At 33.1% G+C, this 15,811-nt stretch overlaps 1 protein-coding gene across 1 annotated transcript in view; it reads left to right on the top strand.

The window, feature by feature from the left end:
- The window catches only part of LOC128227347 (uncharacterized), a 32,996-nt gene extending 18,250 nt beyond the window's left edge, over positions 1–14,746 (top strand). The window contains exons 4-9 of the mRNA XM_052937784.1: positions 11,492–11,690; positions 11,956–12,060; positions 12,888–12,923; positions 13,178–13,294; positions 13,745–13,828; positions 14,134–14,746. Coding sequence (XP_052793744.1) covers positions 11,492–11,690; positions 11,956–12,060; positions 12,888–12,923; positions 13,178–13,294; positions 13,745–13,828; positions 14,134–14,397 — 805 coding nt within the window. The 3' untranslated portion in view covers positions 14,398–14,746. The remainder of the gene's footprint in view (positions 1–11,491; positions 11,691–11,955; positions 12,061–12,887; positions 12,924–13,177; positions 13,295–13,744; positions 13,829–14,133) is intronic.
- The last annotated feature ends 1,065 nt before the right edge of the window (positions 14,747–15,811 follow it).

The following is a 15,811-nucleotide window of genomic DNA, read 5'->3' as shown; positions in this document are numbered from 1 at the left end:
CTTCTGTTTTTGCTCTGGCCTCATAAGTGGTGATGGCGTTGCACTCTTTTTTCCAAGCCTATGGAATGAAGCTCTTTCCTCATGGTCTTTTTCGATACCGGCACAGTCCCCCTGAAAATCATTTCACATCTTGGAAATATTCAAACTCCTGTTTTGGTATTTGACTAAATCCAACCTCCTTCGATCACCAACTGTCCACAGTAACTTAGTATTTGGACAGCATTTTGGGCCAGTTGAGCTACCTGATTCGAGCAATTTGGTCCCAAGGGTGATCTCTTGGACTGAGAATCAAATAAAAATGTGTCACAGTACTCTAGGATACGCATAATAAACAAATATTCCACGTTTGGTCGTTTATATTTACATATAAAATATTTTAAAATTTCATACACACCTTATCATTCACAAGTTATGAAGGTTAGCAGATTTTGGATTGATACATGTATGGAAAAGAGCTCCGATCTACAAGATTTTTTTTATTAAACAACTGTATACGCCACATTAATGTTCAGAAGGAAGTTATCTCCAAGGTGCAATCGCTCAACAAGCACTAACTAAACGCTTGTTCGCAATTTTCTTTAATGACTCTTCCAAATACTGTTTATATACCGACTCACAGATCTTTGCCAGTAATTTTGAGTGTGCACAAATGCTGAACCCGGCATGCGCTCTTTGGCTCTATGCGCGGACGGGTACCAGCCACGAGGTAAACATATCCCCGATTCCCGTTCGTCGCGTATAGTTGAAAAGCGCATGCCGGGTCCGGCCGGTGTGCATGGTAAAAATTACTGGGAATATCTTTGAGTCGGTAAGAAAGGCCTTTGTTAAATTGACATATGAAAATTATGGAAATTATAACATAACCTTTCATTAAACACCCTAGTTTCTTTCAAACATCGAAGTTTAAAATTAGAAGAACAACGTTCACTACTGCGCAAACACAATTGGGCAAAAAACTAACATACACGTATTTGCTTATCACTTCAAATAAAAATTTCTGTTACAACCTTTGAAATTGTGTGTAGGTTTTTACTTTTATGAAACATTTATATATACATGCCATATGCATAAAACGTTGCACGAACGGTCGCTTTTGATATAACGGTCAGTAGGTTAAAGGTCAAATGTATGTAAATTGTAGAATAAAGTTTGGGAACTCGTTTAAGCATCCAAAATAAGAGAATGGTATTATTTTGTTATTACTTTTTACTGATATATATGTTTTACTCTGTCATCAGGTATAAACATAGAAGTGTTTGTTCTGTTTGAAGAATATGATTTACATTGTTAGAAAAATAAGGTTACATATGTAAGTGGCGTATGGCCTGGTAGTGTGCCTCAATATGGCATAAAAGAAATAGCTATTTATCCAAATAGAGATCCCAAAGTATAAGAAGTTAAAATGGGACTATTATTGGTACTAAAATAGTTTATGCCCTCGTGTTTCGTGAACTCGCCCATCATTTATCGGTTAAGATATATGTGTGGCCTGTTTGAGGTGTTTTTTGTTTGTGCTTAAACATTTTATTTTATTTTTCAATAGTTCATTGTTGCTCGGGCCTTTGCCTTGAGCCTCTAAACAGGTGGGTTTTTAATTATCGACACCTGTACTTGTCAATGTAGCTTCCATTTCCATAGAGAAACATTTAAAATGCTCCTGTGATAGAATACACTCTCAACCCCTATTGTACATGCATATTTGATTACCGTGGCATTTTATAGTTCATGAGCAAATCATAAGTGCCCGGTCCTAGTTTTGTGAAAATATTAATTTTAACCTTAAAAAAGAAAATAAATATATAAGTTATATATATATATATATATATATATATTTAACTTTGAAAAATCACAATCAAAGGTTCGGATAAACGGAAGTTGCATGAGACAAAAAGTTTGAAAAAGGAACTCAAATCTTTAAAAGCCGAGAACAACCGCCTTCGTTTACGGTAATTAACTAAACACTAATCGATATTTAGTATCCGGTGCATTGGTTCATGTACATAAATAATAGCAAAATAACTCTATACTACTTGTAATTGTTATGATTCATATCTAAATATATTTTACATTTACAAATGAAACCAAGGACGACGTTTAAATTTTCGAATATATTTCAATAAAATATGTTAATTTGGCACCAATTTCTAAAAACTTAATAAGCTTAATACGCTTATGAAGCTTATGTCAACTATCCAAACACTTACTATAATTTGATAATTAGGAATGAAAAATGGTGAATTTAGATTACCATAAAGCCTTAAATATAACGTGAATTATAGAAAATCAGTAGTGAGCTTACCTTAATCATGTAATAAGCGACTTGAAAAGATCAGAAAAATTGGTGCATGTCCAGTGAAACGACATAAAATCGTACAAAAAGGATTGATCTTGCATATTCGTTTATGTTTTAAGTAATAACTATTCTCATCTTATTGTTTTAACAATGAATGGCGCGGGCGTAATCTGTGGCATGCGTCTCACTTATATAAACAGACTGACGCAATCCACTGCATTCCAGTGACCATAAAGAGGCATGTAATCTTTTCAGACATTTTCAAAGTACCTAAGAATTAGATTTGAAGGTTTATACCAACATAATATGGCTTTCAATGGCGACGTTGGTAAAAAACAGGGATCAGAGTTTGTAATTTCCACATATGGACAGTTTATTAATGCATATATGCTATCTTTCGTGATAAAACTTAACTTGATACATAAGGTTAGCATAATCTATGCGATTTTAGAACGGGTTCTGGTTATATAAATATTTGCAGTCCTACTTACTTGCGGTGTGACTTTAATTGGAAACGAATAAATACGTTACGTAAAGTGTTTGTCCTTGAAATAAAACCCACGGAGGACCTTTGGTAGATATGGTTGATCAATGCTGGTCCTATTGACTACTAACAAGTTCACACAATATATAATTGATTAACCGACATGAAGTCCGAATATGTATTCTACAAGCTGCATTGGCTTTATTTTTGTATTGTTGACTAACGAAGATCGGTCATATAGGGTTAGGCAAGCTTAAGCGTCATTCGAAATTGTCAAGAAGGATCAAACATACTTTCATACTTATTTCTTTGCAACATATTTGGCCACGCGTAAGGAATGACTCACTAGCATTTAACTACCATACCAAAGATTTATGTTCATGCATTGACTAACTCTCTATGACAATTTGCCGCCATTCTCCTAGTGAGCATTTTAACACGCATATTAGCTCTCTGCGTGGATATTTTTTTCTAGTTTTTTTGCGGTTTACTATGACCACCAACCTTACCTGGCTGTAATTATTCATTTCTGATGTGTCTTTTAACATTTCGCTGGTCGATGGGCTCAGTATATTTTTGATTTGATGCTTTAGCAAATGTTATTCAGAACACTGGATGTGCTCAATCAACTGAATGTTAATTAAAACTTACTTTCCTTATTGAGATGTATAAGTTTGATGATGTGGTGTTTAATTAATTTTGAGGACAATGTGGGCATTGGTGCATCGGTCAACTTCTCGATAGTATGTTAATAAATGTTATATCTTGAATAATTATTGCATATTTCATACTTTGTATTCAGACAAAGCCAGCTTAAAAGGGGAACAACGGACTGATGTGCATTCTAACATCACTGACCTAAGCAATCCTGACCGACCAACGAAAATCGGGGAGTTGTACAGTGAACTGTATGACAACGAATGGGCAAATGCGTTCGACAGTTTAATTACAGCGGGCTACGACGAAGAGGAAGCGATTAAAGCATTAGAACAAACACTGCTGGTAATTACACATTGTGATGAACCTTTTATGGTCATTGCAATGAAGATAAAATTGTATTTATATCGAAAAGGTATGCGTCAAAAATAGTCCAGGTATTGTTTGTGAAGCGCCTTAATTGTAACATATATTTAAATTTGTTTAAAGTGGGCATTATAAGCACGTTTTGGGGGATTTAAATTTTTGTATGCTCTGCACTTCAGAACATATACGATTTCTGTGCAACAAGAACGGACAAGTTGTTAACGCAGACAGAAGAGGCCATGAATTGTGTATATATGGAGTATAAAATGCTGAGAGAGAAAAAGGTTCGCATCCAATAAACAATTTTCAAACTTGTATTTTTATAAATACTTGATAGTGTACATTAAGTATAAAAAAATGTATCGCTGTCTGATATATCCGAAGCCTGTTTCTGTGACTTAACTCATACAATTGTTAACACCTCTCTATCTTGACTTAGCTGAAAATAATAGTTTTAAAACTCAGTATTCTGTCACAAGATGTTTTGATTTTTTTGTACTTCAGTCACTAGCCACTAAGGGGATTGCATTGGGTAAACGAAAACCAATCGTGACGTCACAGCACAAACAAGTATCTTCAAAAGAAGTGGTACATTTATTTATACTTATAAAACATAATAGAGTTGTACATGTTACCTCTCTGATATAAATGCGAATTAAAGTCAAACATACCTCGACAAAACATAATTCGTTGAACACGGCCCAACTGATAAAGCACGTTATGTTGCTGGTAGTTCAGCCCATTCGTGTAACGGAGATTATAAAGCAACTTCGAAAAGATATGTCAGAGGCAATGGTGCCAGTTGTCCAAATGGAAACATTACAAAATATTGAGTATTTTGGAAGTAATCTTTCTTCAATTTCTATGGACCGATTGCTGAGAGCGTAAGTAAACAGCGTTGTTAAAGGTATCGTTGTTTACTTTTTAAGGTGAAATATTTATTATGTACTGTTATATTTATAACAATCGAAGGTTGATTAGTTATCTCAAAATGCGTGTCAATGAATTATTTACAGTTCCAAAGTTTTGAAAGTTAACAATGATTCAGTTAACAATGTTGTTAACTTAAACAATGCTCTTTAAAATCAGTCCAATTAGTAACTTTTCAACTTTCACTATTAGAATAGTTACCTAAATCGTTATATAATTTACCAATTTGTTTCCGCCTAAGGTTAAGCTAAATCTATTTAAACTTATACATTTTATCCTCTAAATTACATTCTGTCTGTCACCTCAGGCCTACATAGAAGGAAATTTGGATTCAGCCTATCATGAAGATTTGAAACCATTCATCTTTAAATGCATTTACGTGTGCTGGAAGATGGTTGTGCAAAATCCACAGTTGTGCTTTTTTGTACCTGAAATCGGTTCCAACTTCAACACAAGTATGTTCAAAACGTACACCAAAAGTGGGAAAGCTGTTGATTTCATCGTTTGGCCAGCCATGATGCTAGACGCTTCAGGTGCTGTCCTCTGCAAAGGTGTTTTGCAGCCAATTTGAAGTATTTGTATGAAACCAAAGATTAAGGAACACCTGCATTTCATTACTGTATTTCCAAAATCGAATTCGGGGAACATTCTTTCTTTTACATGTATTATTCTACATATAGCTTTTTCTTTTATGTGTTTATTACTATAGCAGAGTACCATTTGTGTCAATTACTCACAGAAATTAGTTTCCTATCATGTTCTACATCATGTGCCTAAATATTAGAAAATCCAAGGGCGCAAACTAAGAGTTTTGGAGAAGATTTTGTTTACAATAACCGCAACTGGGAACATCTGGAATTAGTTTGTAGTACAAACAGCAGTGAACAGGGTTAGTGTTTTTGCAAAATTACTTGAAAAAACATGATTATACTATATATAGTTCAAATGTTAATGGATGTCGAAAGAAAAAACAGAATGTTGATGGTTTATTTTTTTAAATGTAAAATTTGAAACTATTACTTTAAGTGTTGTTTTTTCAGCTATGTGATAATTAATCCATTACTCTTAAATAATGTTTCCCTCTATGAAAAATTGTATTACTGTCATTGGATAATAAGGCTTTTTATTACATAAAAAATATGAAAACATTAAAAAAATATCAGCATCTGTATTTAAAATATCAAAATATGAAGTTAAAAAAAAATACAATTTAAGCAAAATTGTTGATTAAAAAGAAATATTTACATTGAATATTTTAAGATTAAATATTTACTTCATTATGTTTATTTAATGAAAACATAAAACAAAAAAAGATATCCTCATTATTGCATTGTTTAGTGAGATGATGTGGTTTTGGGATTGGCGTAATTTATAGAATAAAATTATATTTGGAGCGCGTTTGGGGCTTTTTTGGTTTATTTTAGGTTTTGGAGTTTTGAACATTAAAACTTCTCGTAGTAGATACAGATAAAATCCCAATAAATACCAGGAGAATGTAGCTTTTCATTTTGTTTGCAAACTTACCTAAAATATATTTAACATATTGACATACAACGTTGATTCTGTGTATCAAAAACTATGTATAGACATATCCAAATGTGATCTTTTACCTTTTTTAATCATGATTATGCATCAGTTTTGTCAAATTATTTGTTTAAACTTTACAGCCGCATTACAAATCTTGCATTGTATGTATTGAAAAGTTTGAATTATTGCTTCTTCTTCTTCTTCTTCTTCTTCTTCTTCTTCTTCTTCTTCTTCTTCTTCTTCTACTAATACTTCTTCTTCTTCTTTTCTTCTTCTTCTTCTTCTTCTTCTTCTTCTTCTTCTTCTTCTTCTTCTTCTTCTTCTTCTTCTTCTTCTTCTTCGTCTACTTCGTCTTTTTCTTCATTTTCAATTTTGGCTGAAATTTGTACCTTGTTCCTTATTTCAAATAAACCATGTATGCTTTTAAGTCCGATAACTGAATGACGTCTTCAATTCGAAATGTTTGCCTTTATACACATCAACAAATTATATTGGGGTGGGGGAGTATTTCTTAATTAAATGCGCGTTCATCATACAAACGGTTTATTGTTATTTAACATCAAAACCAATTGTGTTTTTTTTTTTGCAAAATACGTGAAATAAAGTAAATGAGTGGACTTCGTTACAACGATTCGAACACAGTCGGTTCGTCCCAAATCAGTAGATGTCCGAATTAGTAATTGAAAAATATCTTGATCGGTATCGTACTTACCGCTTTCTCATAATTGCATGAAATTGCCGAAACAATTCTTTTATTAGAACCTTTTCTTACAACTTATCACACGGACTTTTGTATAAAATCGGGGCCAGAAATATGCATTTTGTAAAACACCTAACCAGACCATTTTTGCAATATTTTTGCATTCCTTTTACGGGCGTTAAAAAGAGGTTTTACTCAATATATATATGTTTTGATATACTATGTTATGTTTTAAATGCAAAGTGCACAAACAGAGTGTTACCTTGAATAGAGCTACCCGGGGCACAACTATACACCAGTGTATAACGCTGTCACACTGGACAACATTTTAACGTCCCTAGTCAAGGTTCATCGTGTATGATCATTCGCTTACAGCCTTTATGCATTTGAAGTAAACTCTAAAACCCAACCATAAGTCTCTAAATATGAAAGACATATTTAATTAGTTGGGGAATTGGCAATAAAGTTTTACGGCGCGAAGGTTATGCCTTACAACAGGATCCCCATTTTAATTTCTGCCATGAAATGCAGAGCTAATGGAAACTATGCAGTGACCTACGGTACATAGTATATAAAATACAATTGGAAGGCAAAATAGCGTTAAACTGATAATATTTAGCTGAGTTCTACAATAAATTTGTTTTACGTCAGACATTACTAATGGGAGACTATTGTGATAAAAATGGACAAGCCTTAGAACAGAGCAAGTTGATGTGACACCTAATAGGGTCCGAATTTCCTCGATAAAAAGCTACTGTGTTTAACACCATATATTGAATCCATGTCAACTTGCATTTGTTTGTCCAGACTTATCACGTATCTAGAACATGTCTCCATTAACTGTGATGCATATTTTTTTCTCAAGCTTGTTCGGCTTAATGAACATTTTAAGAAGAGAAAAACATACATTTTAAATCCCTACTTAAAATATTGAAGCCCTATTTCTATATGATTTAGTTTTTGGAAAGTTAAACTTAACTTTATCTCAAAAATACTTTTCAGTGATCTACTGTATTCAGTGATATTTCCATAAGTCGGACTGCCCCCGCCATGGCACGTTTTATTACGTTCTTTTATTTTGTACCCAGTGATTAAAACTCATGATGCATTTGTGCACTGACACTTTGTTAGACATGAGATGACTGTGACCATACGGAAAACACTGGCTTTTATACATTTTTTAAATAAATATTTCAGACGTAAATTAATTATCGTCTTCGTTAATTCGTCATGTCATACTTGTCTTATAAATAGTGGCATCTTCCAACTATGTCAGCCGTTATATACAATAATCGAAAAGGAAAGCGAAAGCAAAATACTGATAATAAAACTACTTGGTGTATTTGTAGATCGATATAGATAAATTATTATTTAGGTCAAATTTCTCTCCATGAGTGAACGATTGAGTCGGGTTTAACCTGCGGACGAGTCTTAAAGCATTGGTATGATATATGTTTATAACTGAATTACCGTAAAGCAATATGTAATAGATGGTTTGACAGTTAACTTTAAAACGCATAATTTTAGGTGTAAGTAATAATGTATGAGTTGAAATAGTTTTATTATTCTATATTGCATATAACAATTTACTTCCTGGTTGTGATGTTTTTCTGTGTATGAAAACGAAACTGAACACGTTTAAGAGAGAAAGTTATTCGGTCAGATATGTGTGTATGTAATTTGTACTTTTTGCATACATTAAAATATTCATTACATTGGTCAAAATAACCACATACCCGCTAGATCAGCTCTGGTAAAATGCTTTCCGTGTTTGCTGTTTCTACTGGCATTCAGTGTTAATATAGGATTAGTAAAATGCAAATTATTTTTTTCAAGACATGCTTATTATGAGAATTATGACGCTAGAATTATATGTTTCTATACAATTCTAGGTTTGGTTCCAGAATGTGGAGTTAGATTGGGCGCTCTGTAAGGACGCACCTGGGCTAATTTTAGTCTATAATAATGCATTTTGGTGTAATTTATGCTATTTCGCTCTTCTATATTGTAATAAAATATTCACTTCGACAATTGTAGGACGAAGGACGACCATCCCCGTACCCAATCGCAAACCAATATATTCTATAAGTTCAATATCTAACCTTTATCTTAAGCCGAAAAAAGGGGTGGGGTCATGTTATTGCAAAGAATCATGTATCCACTTGAAAAAGTAAAATCAAATTTTCACATTTCCCTACATGAAGTTTAATTAATTTAAATTTGCAGTGGACGATGTTTTCATCTCCAAACGTTATCGTAGGAAAACATTTGTACAAAACGAATTACATTTTTACATTGTTCACAGTAGATTTTTAAAAAACATTAAATATATATATATTGTCAACAACCTTGTTTCAATAGAGTGTTATTTGCCTACAACGGAAACAAAACTATTACATAATGGAAACATCAATCCAAACAAAACATCGCGTTTAAATAACAGCTTTTCATTTGCCAAACGTTTAGGTCAAAGCAATTGTTTACAGCTACGCATTAAACCTGACAAAACGAATTCTAAACAGTACATATTGTGACACTGTCTTTTTCTGGTCCAATATACAAGTGTCGAGTGTTTTATTAAATTCAAAATGTGACTTAAAATAAATAAATAATCACTTACCTAATGGTCGCACATTCATCACTTTTCAGTAAAACCGAAAACGACTACAAAACGCAACAGACAAAGAGAAACCAGCTTCAAACTGTAAACAACAACAACAACAACAACATGTATTTACTTACAGTTTTATAACGAAAAATTGAAATAAGTCATGTGAATATTCACCTGGAATAAAGAAAAGTGTCCACAGGTCACAAAATCTTGATCCTGTTAATTTTGAATGCCCATAGAATATAATCCAAATGAAATATTCAAAGTGCAGATTGTGCCGAAAGACTACAAACAAGTACTTTTAAAAGCGATTGTAAATCTAGGAATGCTTGTGGACGTACACTAAATTGTTGTGTTGAAAAAATACTTTTGTTTTAGGTCAATATGGGTCAACAAGGCACCAAAGAATATCAGCCTGTAGGTGTGACAGTCCCTGAAGGTGTGCGTGAGCCATCTCCTAAAGGTGTGCCGTTTCCTGAGCTGCTTAACAGAGTTGAGAAGGAGGCAAATAGGATGCTAAGTACTATTTCCAGTATGCGCAAAGCTAAACCATATGGATCTCAAACCGTTGACTTGTTTAGAGAGGAATGTCTTTCCGCTAAACGAAAACTACACAACATGCATTATGAACCAGCGGTATGTCTGTTGCTGTTTAATATGTATCCATATGTATGCATGTTTTAACTTTTCAGTCACCTTTCAGTGGCTGTATCAATAGAAAGGATTATTATGAATTATTCTTAAAGTTTAAACAAAGTCAAAGCGTGTATCGACTTAAAGTCTATTTAAGATTATTGCTTTCACAATTTGGCCATAAATACATAAATTGTAAGGCGAGGATTTTTTTGATTTTTCTTTACTTATACTCGCTGTACTGACTTTTGCTATCAAAATTTAAAAAAATAAAAGAATTATTGTCCAACTTGAAAAACAAATGGCCAAACTGTTGTTCTCGAAAGGTCTGAAAACTTTATTGTTATGCTATGCATCTTCAACAACAATTTAACATTTACAAACATTCGTCATAAACTTACTCTTAAATTAACTTGTGTATTCATATTCTTCTATACATGGACTAGAAGAACATTCCAGAAACGTCTAACCAAATCTTAACAAATACATACTTTCATATGAGAAATAATAGCTTATTTTAGGTCACAATGTATATGAAGCTAGATTATTAAACAAATTAATGTCCAAATGGATTGAACACTTCCAATCGAGTACTTGTATATATTTATACATATGACATATTACTAACAGCTGATTCAAGTTCCTAAAGTCGAACATCGTGCACATCCAGCGAAGTCGGATCAAGCAAAGGATCGACCTTCACCCGAACAACAACATGAACAGAAAGAAAATAACGATCAGAAAAGAAAAACAACTGTACAAGCAAACTTAAATGTAGAGCTTCAAACTTGTCTAGCAAATGCGTTGGAACACAATGGCCGCCTCGAAGAATTAAATAAACTGCTTATGGCAGAAAACGCAGATCTTTCACTTCGGTAATAATTTCATATATTTGGAGAAGGTAATTCCTTGTATTCATAGAAATAAACATAAGCTATAGCTAAGTATATCAAATAAATCGATAAGTAACAATATAATTGATAATTAGTTTCGATGGTAAAATAAATTTTATCACAATCCTTTTTTAAATGAATTTTACCATACATAACCTCTGTCTTTATCCCTTTGACTATTGCCTTTGGTTTTGTCTACGATAGATATGTAGTGTTGTGTAGTGTGTCATTCCATGTGTGCGTTATAGAGTATTATCTTACTAGTGTCATTCTTAATTGGCTACAGGGCTTGTATCTGGATCTGCTATTGAATTACAATTTCATCGATTGAGTTTGACAAACACACAGCAAGATACTTACTCGTATTTATTACTGGATTTCGTACTTTTATATTCAGACTGAGCCGACTGGCGGGTGAAAGACTGACTGATGGAAACCCTAACATCACCGATCTAAGTGATCGCAACAGACCAACAAAGCTTGGAGAGGTGTACAGTGAATTGTACGACAACGAATGGACAAACGCTTTTGATGGATTGATTGAATCGGGCTACGACGAGTTGGAGGCAATTCAAACTTTAAAGCTTACACTGCTGGTGGGTACACATGGTGACGAATCTTTTCTGGTACTAGTATTTTCACAAATTTTAATAGTCATTCCGTTGTTACTATTTTTGACAATAAATGTATGCGTTTATTCCTGATATGTTTTACTTAAACAGTTCATTACAAACTTATTGTACAAATATCATTTTTGCATATGATACTTTTATTAATTATTTTCACTTCAATCTCTAAAAAGAACTCCATCCTTAAACTGTAGAATGTGAAACTCATTCCTTTATGTATTATGCTTTTTAGAACATACACGAGTTTTGTGAAACAAAGGCGGACTCAATATTGACTCAGACGGAAGAGGCTGTAAACTGTTTGTTTAAAAAGTATAAAATGCTGACAGAGAAAAAGGTAGAGTTTTAACATAAAAATCAAATGCATCCATTTATAACACACCTAACTTAAGAAAATACATATATTATAGTTTCAGAAGAAGCAGAGCATGCTTAAGGAAACTAACGATATGAAACCCGACGCTGTCATTAAAAAAAGCCGTTCATAGTTTAAGAATAATGTTTAACAAGTGTTTTGCGAATAAAGAGAGAGAGAAATAAAACGAAACTAAATGTCTACGAAAATACATCAAAACACAATATAAAATGCATTGATCTTTTAAATGATAATATATATACTTCATTATATGATGTCTGTGCAAATGCTATCCACAAATGTACACTTGCACATGGATGGAAACGATAGAAAATATGTATGTTAACATCGTCCACAATGGAAACTACTCGTCTTTATCAGCACAAGTGGTTGTTTTGAGTGAGTTTCATGAAGATCGTTATGTCTAAGGTAAAATATTTCCGGAGACATTCGTTGGTTACGGCTTTCAACATATGTATTACCAATATTTAAAAAAAACAACGAAAAATAATGAGTTTTAATGTACTTCGTAAAATGCATTTTGGTTTCTAGTAAGGAAACATTAAGGGACCGTTGATTTTCCATATTACCGTTATACATTTTTTACTAAAAAATATAATTATTACAAAATTTATATTGTTTCTCTTATGATGTACACATACCGTTACGTGTTTCAAGTGTTAACATGGAAATTTCGAAGTCCACTTAGCCCTTCCATGTTTGCTTTATCTGAAACAAGCACACTAAGATTTTCTTATCATATCACACAATTGTAAAAGTGCTGGTGCAATAAGTCTGTTTATTTTTAGAAATCACGGCAACATCTCACAGTTTCAAGAAATCAGGTAATATAAATAACTTATAGTGACGTTTTAACCTAATTTGTATAAAAGTGCATCGTAATCGGGGTTTTTCGGAACTCACATTTTTGTTTGTGGTTATTTTATATATTACAGATTGTTTTAAAGTTTTACAAAAAAATAATTGTTTCACGTGATAACTAATGCTCATAGTTATGCCTCCATTTTTAAAACAGTAATAACAACCTAGACAAATCCCGTTTAACCGTTGATATCAGGTTTCATTATTTGTATTTAAGTCCCGGGAAATACGGCGTTCTTTGAGAAAATTGATGCAGGAATATCTCCTCCAATCAAAGTGGAAACCAAAGACTCCTGCTGCTGCAGAATGCAAAAAGGAACCTACAAACGATGTGGTATATTTATTGAAATATTCTGCTATTTAAAATTTCATTCTACGAGTAAGATAATAAACAATCTTTACTTATATTATGTTTTATACAACACAAAACATCGATATATGTACTCGGGCTATCAAGAATGAAAGTATTTCCATGCAAGTGACAAGTAAAGTAACATTTCTCATTTCAAATTTTTCATGCTGATTATGGTTGTGATAGTTGATCGTGAGGTAAATGATGTTTTGTTTTTCCATTTCACCTAAATCAAAATTTAATCAAAAATATATATATATATATATCTAGGCAGCCAAGTGTAAAAATAGCTGTTGTTACGATATAACAAGCCTCGTATAGTACCAAGGTTAGCCTTTTTAAAGGCCCAGAATAAAATTTAGTGAGATTGCGAAGTTACCTCGATTCTACGAGTTTAACTGTATACAGAGTGAACGTGTTTATCTCTTGCAGAAAATTCAGCCTATTCATGTTACGGATAGAATGAAGAAACTTCTCAAGGAGATGTCGGAATCAATGGTGCCAGTTGTCCAAATGGTAGCTTAAAAGAAACACAATTGATATATCTAAATTCATTTTTTAAATCAATTATATTGAATAGATAACCTTAACGTATGCAACATGGATACGCAGAAAATAGTGAACAAAAGAGTCTTATTTCAAATGTGTCTGCATTTAAGTTTATTTCTTACATAAGTTGCGTTTGAAAGTTCGTTTAAGACTTTTACACCGAGGGTAAATCTCGTGTCAAAATTGCAGCAAACGTGTGTTCAAATTATTACTTAAGTGTGCTGTATTCATTAGTTCATATAGGGCATAACGTTTTTCATTTATCACTGCAGGCCTTTATCGAAGCAAGTTGGGATTCAGGCTGTGTGGAAGATTTGAAACCCTTCATTATGAAATGTATCTACGTTTGCTGGATGATGGTTGTGCAAAATCCACTGATGTGTTTTTTCCTGCCTAAACCTGGAACCGACGTAAACACAAGCATGTTCAAAGTGTACACAAAAAGTGGAAGGACTGTTGATTTCATCGTTTGGCCAGCCATGATGCTACATGAAACAGGCTCGGTTGTATGCAAGGGTGTTTTGCAACCAAAATGAACATTGTTTACAAAACCAAAGACGACATAATATGTATTATTCCTTCCGATACATACAATCATTGTTTTCATGTATAAATCAAAGGCATGTGGTGAACTTATAGGCGATAAGTGTGTCATCAATGTATACCTATATTCATGTTCGGCTTGTATTATGAATAGTTGTCTAGTGTTTCTTGTTTGTGATTTTGTATTCTATGTCTTTGGTATTTGCCCAGTGCCATTTAACCGGGTTTATGTTTAAACAGTTTGCTACTGGGCATGTTTCTGTAGCTTTTTGCATCAATATTGCAGTTGTTTAGTTTATTTTATTCTCACATAATTATTTTGAAAAGTATAGTTATCAATAAATAAAGATACTTTAAATGTGCGTCAGTTTCTGTCTTCTGTCGCTTTGATTTACTTTCTTTCACATGTGTGGATGAAATGGATTCTCATTGTCATTTAGTAATGCAAATCGTAGATCAATATCTAACAGACTCCATTTGCTCATATCTTATACCAGCCATGAGTCTACTGAAGTTTAATAAAAAAAAGTAATATAACAAGAACACGTCTACATTCCCCTGTAGCAGGTCTCCGTAACGGTTTTGTTACCTGCTGAAAAATTCATTTGGTTGGTTGTATGTCTGCATACACTACCAATCCCTGAATTGTCAGAAACGACACGTTCTATTTAATTGAAAGATATAAATTGTACACAGTACAGTATTAATTGTTCAAGTACTCAAAGATTAGATACAAACATCAACCGCAAACAAATGAAACCAGCCAGAGCAACACTACCAAGTCCTCGACACATCCATTCAAAGATAGCTTTCCAACACATCTCGCCTTTAACATTGTGTTATGTTCAAATCAATGTTCATATAGCCTTATAACGTGTGTATCATTTTACGAACCAGTGGGTCAAATGCAATTAAAATGGAAAATATAACGTAAAGTAATTAAACATGTGGTCGAATTTTATCTGATCTGCCCTAGCCGAAATGGCTCAAAAACCTTGTATACTGCTACGTATATATACGATGCATTGTTGTCATACTGAATGACGGTAATAAAGATAACCAATATTTAAAAAAAAACTTGAAGTATATGAAGTAAGATTGTCGCACTGACTTTAATACTAGATATCCAAGCATTCAGAAGAAAACCATAAGCGGATGCCAACGCACATATCGACAACGTTTAGGTAAACATCCGAAAATATTATAGAAGCAAGCGATAAAGATTCAAACGACTCCCTTATCACAGCACCATATCATACTTTGTCCAGACATTGAATGACAACAATGTTCCTGCGTACCCGATAAAGCAAATATCGGGACACAAGAACACTGCATCCATAAACAATTAAAACAATAAATCAAAATCAACACAAGGAAATATCCAACACCCTTTAACCCAGTGAAAAT

The sequence above is a fragment of the Mya arenaria genome, chromosome 3, assembly GCF_026914265.1.
Source record: "Mya arenaria isolate MELC-2E11 chromosome 3, ASM2691426v1".
NCBI lineage: Eukaryota > Metazoa > Mollusca > Bivalvia > Myida > Myidae > Mya > Mya arenaria.
Note: the sequence above shows the minus strand (reverse complement) of the source record. Positions and strands in the feature narration are given on the sequence as shown.